At 36.7% G+C, this 7,371-nt stretch overlaps 1 protein-coding gene across 2 annotated transcripts; it reads right to left on the reverse strand.

Annotated features, from left to right (window-relative positions):
* Positions 1-1,261: 1,261 nt before the first annotated feature.
* LOC123505672 lies at positions 1,262-5,574 on the reverse strand. Of its 2 annotated transcripts, XM_045257305.1 has the most exons (3): positions 5,514-5,574; positions 5,094-5,244; positions 1,262-1,639 (listed from the first exon to the last, which is right to left on the reverse strand). In XM_045257305.1, exons 1-3 carry the CDS (start codon positions 5,520-5,522, stop codon positions 1,449-1,451), a joined length of 351 nt encoding a protein of 116 aa, XP_045113240.1. In that variant the 5' UTR covers positions 5,523-5,574; the 3' UTR covers positions 1,262-1,448. The 2 variants fall into 2 exon arrangements, with proteins under 2 accessions (XP_045113240.1, XP_045113239.1); XM_045257304.1 differs by lacking the exon at positions 1,262-1,639 and having other exon boundaries at positions 4,716-5,244.
* Between the last annotated feature and the right edge of the window lie 1,797 nt (positions 5,575-7,371).

Here is a 7,371-nt window from a genome sequence, read left to right on the forward strand (position 1 = left end):
TATCATGGGACATGCATTATGCAAAAACTTATAAAACTCTGAACAACAAACATCATGCATTTGAAGATATTTTTACCTTTGAAGGCAATCATGTATGTCCTGATGATTTGGTGGGTAAAGAAGAAAGACAATTTCAACCGTGTCTAAACGTTTCAGCATTATCAATAACAGCCTGTGATAAAACAAGAAGTAGAAAAATTGAGGTGAAAGTTTTTATAGAGGAAAGAGAGACCTGGTCAAAGCAATTCATGAATAATCTGGGACTTGCATGAAATCGTGCATTGTGTGTGCCTATCATGCAACGGCAGATGCGATCACATCAATCAATATATGCTTTTATTGGCGTTCTTTTTTAGCTGATGTGCCTGCGTTGGACAAAGCCTCTGCTCACTGTCAAAAAGCGAGTCCAAAACCATTAACCGAGGCACCACAGTTGCACTCGGCACCAGTTCTGAATACTGTCATAATACTGATTGATATGGACTTTTTCCTCCAAAATGGTTTCAAAAAGTAAATACATAGCTGCTAATAGTGGCGGTTTTTAATGAATACAAACAAAAATGATAACCCAGAAATATACCTGTAGTGGCTCTGTTTAATTTTTTGATACTTAAATTTGACAAAGCATTCAGGAAGAATGACCAAGTGTCATTAATATCGAATAAAGTTACTGAATTGAAGTACTACATGACAAGCGCATACATTACTCAAACAAATTATATTCCGAAACGTTACATTAAAGCAAGAAATAAAAGTATGAAAAATGTTCGGTGAAAGTTAAAATAATACCTTTTTTTTTTTTTTTTTTTTTAACGTTGGGAAGAGGGCCAGCCAAGGGAAAAAAAAAAAGAATGTTAGAAAAAAGCCCACTTGAGCGCTGGCTCTCCAAAGAGTAGAAAAAGTGCCAAAACCGTCAGCCAGAATTAGGGTTTAGTGTCTCAAGTGCGACATTTTTTTGTACAGTACACATTTACTCATTGACCTGCAGGTTTCTCTCTCCATTCCTCTTCTTTGCAACCGTGAACCATAATTATACTGAGCAATAGCATCGCATATATGTAAGTATCATCATCATCATCATCATCAGCAGCAGCAGCAGCAGCAACAGCTGCAGCAGTAGCAACAGCACCAACACCAGCAGCAGAAACAGGAGCAGCATTCTTGCTTCAATATATTTGGCCTAAATCGACATCCCAAGGAGATTTGTCACCACAGCACCATTGGTTTAAAAGAGCCACATGGATAATGAACAGCATTATTAGTGAAGGGGTTACTTTATTGGTGTTTTAATTTAAGAATCAGATAAATATCACTTCACGAAATTAAATAACATCTGTGATGTAGCGAGAGACGAGGCGTGACGTACACAAGATTGAAGATGCACCAGGGAACAGGGAACAGGGAAAGGAGGAGGAGACGTGTGGCTCCTGACCCGTCTCAAAAGTACTTCAGTGATGAGAGAATCTGCCTCTAGATGACCCCTGGCTGAATGAGGAGGGATGGAAGTTGCCCTGTGACCTAGAGCCTTGACCGCCATGCGAAAAGGGCCCTCCTTGCCTTCCAAATCTTCCACGGTTAGAGCTGAAGACGCGGGGCTGAACTGGATGGAAACTGCCATGTGAACCGTGATGGAAACCACCACTTGAACTATCAACATTTCAAAAATGCTTTAATTTGCTTTATCACTCATGGTATTTTTTAAGACTATTTATATTTTTAATTATTTGAAAAAAGTAAATTCTATTTTTTTCCAAGGAAAATAAATTCATTTTTTCTTAATATTTTAACTTATTAAAAAATCTCATAAATACCGGTAGCGCCTAAATTTATTTCTTTTTTTTTTCTTCCTTAAATTTCTAATGATCTTAATGGTAAAATAAAAAAATTATTTTCTTAGACTTGGGAAAAAATTACAATTTAACAAAAAAAAATGAATTTGAACGAAATAAGGTAATCAGAATTTTGTTTTTCTGAACAAAACAAACTACGCTGCTAATGTTTCCAAAGTTAAAAAAAGGTTTAAAAAAAACCAACGTTATTTTTAATTAATGAACATAAAATATAATAAAATTCAATTAAAAAAAAAAAATGAATAAAACTTTTTTTTTTTTTTTTTATGGAGGCCAGAAAAAAAAATAAAACCTGCAAAAAACAAACCATGGTTATTTTTTTTTCGTTCTCTTTACACATAAAAACACAAGTTTATTGCAACCAGTTCCTGTTAAACGAATTAGGGTTTTGTTTATTAAAATAATAAAGATACGGAGGAGGAAGGGGCCCAAATACCCCGAGGGGATCCCCTCCAAAGGCCCTCTCAATCCGAAAAAAATTCAGAAGGCAAAATAAATTTAAAATGTTTGAGCCCAAAAAAAGTGAAACCTCCCTTTCAAAAACCAAACACCACCAACAACAAATGTGTTTGATTTTTTAAAGTTTTTTTTTTTTTAAAGTAATTTCCAAGACTATTTTTTTTTCCGTTATTATTTTTTACTTATTAAAAAATCCTAACTGTAGCCCATTTATTTTTTTTTTTTATTTTTAATCTGAAAGATCTAATTTGGTAAAAAAATTTTTTCTTAACTTGGAAAAAATTATTATAAATAGAAAAAATGAAAACGAAATATGTAATGTTAGACAAAATTGGTTTTTTGGAAACCTAATCAAACAAGCTGAACCCATCTAATTGACATTATTAACTACCTGGTAGCGGTCCGGGTAGGGGAAACTGGGAGGTGGCGACCCATGCACCGAGAACAAATTGAGTGCAAATGCCTCGAATACCCTTCTTTTCTTTATCTCGTCTCACTCCCTTCTTTTCAAATCTATTACACAGCACCAAACAACTCACAATTCCCAACACACAACCACTTTTATAATTCTTTTTACCAACCATAGGATGGCAAACTATCATATTTCCTTAAAAGCAAACAAGCGTAGAAATTTGTTTTTTCTTCTAACAAGCATTGAGGAGACTAAAATATGGAATTTAAACCACAAAGATATTGTTTATTTCTTATTTTTGCAAAGTTTCGTTCTGATTACTCGTAATTTAATTTTCTAATTTCTTTCACAGTAGAAGTTTATGGGCAAATCCTTGTTGTCATCACAATTAATTGTCATATGTCCAAGTATAGAGCTTTAACATATGAACCCTATTTTTACTGACTTCATGATATTGGCGTATGATTCAAGGATTTTACCTCTACTTTTCGATTGTATTTCTTATTTTAAAAAGTTTTTATATATAGCTTATATTTATTTAATTAGGAATTTCGAAAATGCTTCAGAATTCCTAATTTGATATTTTGTTGGATATGATTGAATGACGACGAGGAAAGCACGTGGTTTTCTGTCCCGTAATTATAATTGTGGTTGGCTTAATGCCCTGGGAACCTTGAGAAAGAAATCCTATTCTGCTTACCCATTAAAGTCCTCTTCTTCAATCTCGTAACTAATGGGATATGTTGAAATGCATAACTGAACCACCACTAATTTTAACTTAATTTAAAATATAACAAGTCAGCGTTCTTGTCGTGCACGAGAGGTGACAATCCAGCTTACAGAAAAATAAAATTGGATTGGCAGAGGCTCGAAAAATTTCCCTCACACCACTTTTCTTTTCTCAAATTTCTCAGTGCTTCCATTTTCTTCTCCTCACCATTCCTATTTACAACTAACCATGCTAACACCAATTACTGTCTTATAGTGATGCGTTCCTCATCTGTAATTGTTCTTAATGTGATTCTTACTTAATTTTTATTTTAGAAGAAAAAGGGATAGATCTTTCTTTGACTTTTTTTTACAGAATTGGAGAGAAATAACGTAATTTATAAAACATCCATTTACTATACCGTTTCTTAATTTTTTCATTTTTACCTTATATTAAAGCCAGAAATATTAATTTTGTCCATTTTTAAATATAATATCGGGGTTAATTAGAACCATGTCATTCACGAAAAGACTTCAATATGCATCATATTTGTTGCCAATATTTTTTGTCTTTTTATCCTATTTCACTTTTAAATATTTACTTTATGAATCTGGCGAATTTTTCATGAATTGTTCTTCTGAATCTTTTCAATGTTTTTTTGAATCAAATTTTTAATATTTATTTGACTACATTTTGTCGATTGGGATATGCAAAAGAGACAAGCGCATACATTACTCAAACAAATTATATTCCGAAACGTTACATTAAAGCAAGAAATAAAAGTATGAAAAATGTTCGGTGAAAGTTAAAATAATACCTTTTTTTTTTTTTTTTTTTAACGTTGGGAAGAGGGCCAGCCAAGGAAAAAAAAAAAGAATGTTAGAAAAAGCCCACTTGAGCGCTGGCTCTCCAAAGAGTAGAAAAAGTGCCAAAACCGTCAGCCAGAATTAGGGTTTAGTGTCTCAAGTGCGACATTTTTTTGTACAGTACACATTTACTCATTGACCTGCAGGTTTCTCTCTCCATTCCTCTTCTTTGCAACCGTGAACCATAATTATACTGAGCAATAGCATCGCATATATGTAAGTATCATCATCATCATCATCATCAGCAGCAGCAGCAGCAGCAACAGCTGCAGCAGTAGCAACAACACCAACACCAGCAGCAGAAACAGGAGCAGCATTCTTGCTTCAATATATTTGGCCTAAATCGACATCCCAAGGAGATTTGTCACCACAGCACCATTGGTTTAAAAGAGCCACATGGATAATGAACAGCATTATTAGTGAAGGGGTTACTTTATTGGTGTTTTAATTTAAGAATCAGATAAATATCACTTCACGAAATTAAATAACATCTGTGATGTAGCGAGAGACGAGGCGTGACGTACACAAGATTGAAGATGCACCAGGGAACAGGGAACAGGGAAAGGAGGAGGAGACGTGTGGCTCCTGACCCGTCTCAAAAGTACTTCAGTGATGAGAGAATCTGCCTCTAGATGACCCCTGGCTGAATGAGGAGGGATGGAAGTTGCCCTGTGACCTAGAGCCTTGACCGCCATGCGAAAAGGGCCCTCCTTGCCTTCCAAATCTTCCACGGTTAGAGCTGAAGACGCGGGGCTGAACTGGATGGAAACTGCCATGTGAACCGTGATGGAAACCACCACTTGAACTCTGAACACCATGTATATTTGAGAAACCATGTGAACCTCGGGTCAGGCCGCGTCCCCTGTGTGCTCCATGGTGGACACCGTCGGGGAGGGGGCTGGCCAGCACGGCCACTGCCGCCACCAGGAGAACGAGCAGGAACGAAATCTGAGGATTGGGCAAGATGGGCGTGAGCGATAATAACTCTCTCTCTCTCTCTCTCTCTCTCTCTCTCTCTCTCTCTCTCTCTCTCTCTCTCTCTCTCTCTCTCTCTCTCTCTCTCTCTCTCTCTCTCTCTCTCTCTCTCTCTCTGCACACACACACACACACACACACACACACACACACACACACACACACACACACACACACACACACACACACACACACACACACACACACGTCTGTTGAGTAGATAGATATGCTTGTTGTCTTACCAGCCTCATTATGGGATGGGTCTCAGTCAACTTGTGATCCAATTACTGTTGGCCAGTTTATATATATAGCAGTAGACGAAAGCGTAGGAACCTTGATTTCGTTTTTCGTTTGACCTTCCTTGCAACACAGGAAGTTGAGAGACAAGAAAGTTAACTATCAGGTGAATCTCCCTTTTTCTGTCTTTTGCTTTAATATATATATATATATATATATATATATATATATATATATATATATATATATATATATATATATATATATATATATATATATATATATATATATATATATATATATATATATATATATATATATATATATATATATATATATATATATATATATATATATATATATATATATATATATATATATATATATATATATATATATATATATATATATATATATATATATATATATATATATATATATTATAAACACACACACACACACACACACACACACACACACACACACACACACACACACACACACACACATATACACACACACACAGACACGTGTATGCCTGTTCTCAGGCCTATCCGAAGATCGGAAATAATGAGCTCTGAGCTCGTTCCTTAGGGTAACGTTTGGGTGTCTCGTCAGAGACTGCAGCAGATCAAACAGTGAAACACACACACACACACGTATTAAAAACAAAAAGGAGTCGATGGGAAGAACTGTGATTAATATGAAAAGGAATGTAAGTAAATAATATTGATAATGGTGGATACACGCAGATTTATAAGAACTAGAAAGTAAAACATCCCTTAAAAATCACTTTAGTATATAATAAACACTGATAACACCACTTTCTTATTTAAAGATTGAAGAGAGAGAGAGAGAGAGAGAGAGAGAGAGAGAGAGAGAGAGAGAGAGAGAGAGAGAGAGAGAGAGAGAGAGAGAGAGAGAGAGAGAGAGAAAGAGGGCGTGGTGGGAGGGGGAAGGGATCAAAAGTGGATCGAGGTAATGAATCCAACAACTGAACTTTGATGAGAATGACATGAAGAAGTGAGTTGGTGGAAAAAAATATCGAGTCATGACCGTAAGTGTTAGAAACAAGAAATGTGATTCATAGGTACAAAATAGATAAGGAGAAAGGTTATGTTCAGATGAGAGAGAGGAAAACAATTCTAGGTAGAGTCTTCTATTTAAATGAAAAGATAAAAACAGGCGTGAACGAAAAGGTCGTAATATATCCTTAGAATTCATGCCAGATGAGAGAGAATTAAAAAGAAAGAAATAAACTACATAAAGATTGCCAATTGCTTATGATAAATAACACACACACACACACACACACACACACACACACACACACACACACACACACACACACACACACACACACACACACACAGTAGCTCACACATACACACACACGCCCGATAACTCAGTGGTTAGAGCGGTGGCTTCACAAGCCAGAGGACCAGGGTTCGATTCCCCGGCCGGATGGAGATATTTGGGTGTGTCTCCTTTGACGTGTAGCCCCTGTTCACCTAGCAGTGAGTAGGTACGGGATGTAAATCGAGGAGTTGTGACCTTGTTGTCCCGGTGTGTGGTGTGTGCCTGGTCTCAGGCCTATCCGAAGATCGGAAATAATGAGCTCTGAGCCCGTTCCGTAGGGTAACGTCTGGCTGTCTCGTCAGACACACACAGACACACACACACACACACACACACACACACACACACACATACACACCGCGTAGTGTAGTGGTTAGAACGCTCGACTCACAATCGAGAGGCCCGGGTTCTTGTCCCGGTAAGCGGCGAGGCAAATGGGCAAGCCTCTTAATGTGTGGCCCCTGTTCACCTAGCAGTAAATAGGTACGGGATGTAACTCGAGGG

The sequence above is a fragment of the Portunus trituberculatus genome, chromosome 18 (genome assembly GCF_017591435.1).
Source record: "Portunus trituberculatus isolate SZX2019 chromosome 18, ASM1759143v1, whole genome shotgun sequence".
NCBI classification, from domain to species: Eukaryota; Metazoa; Arthropoda; class Malacostraca; order Decapoda; family Portunidae; genus Portunus; species Portunus trituberculatus.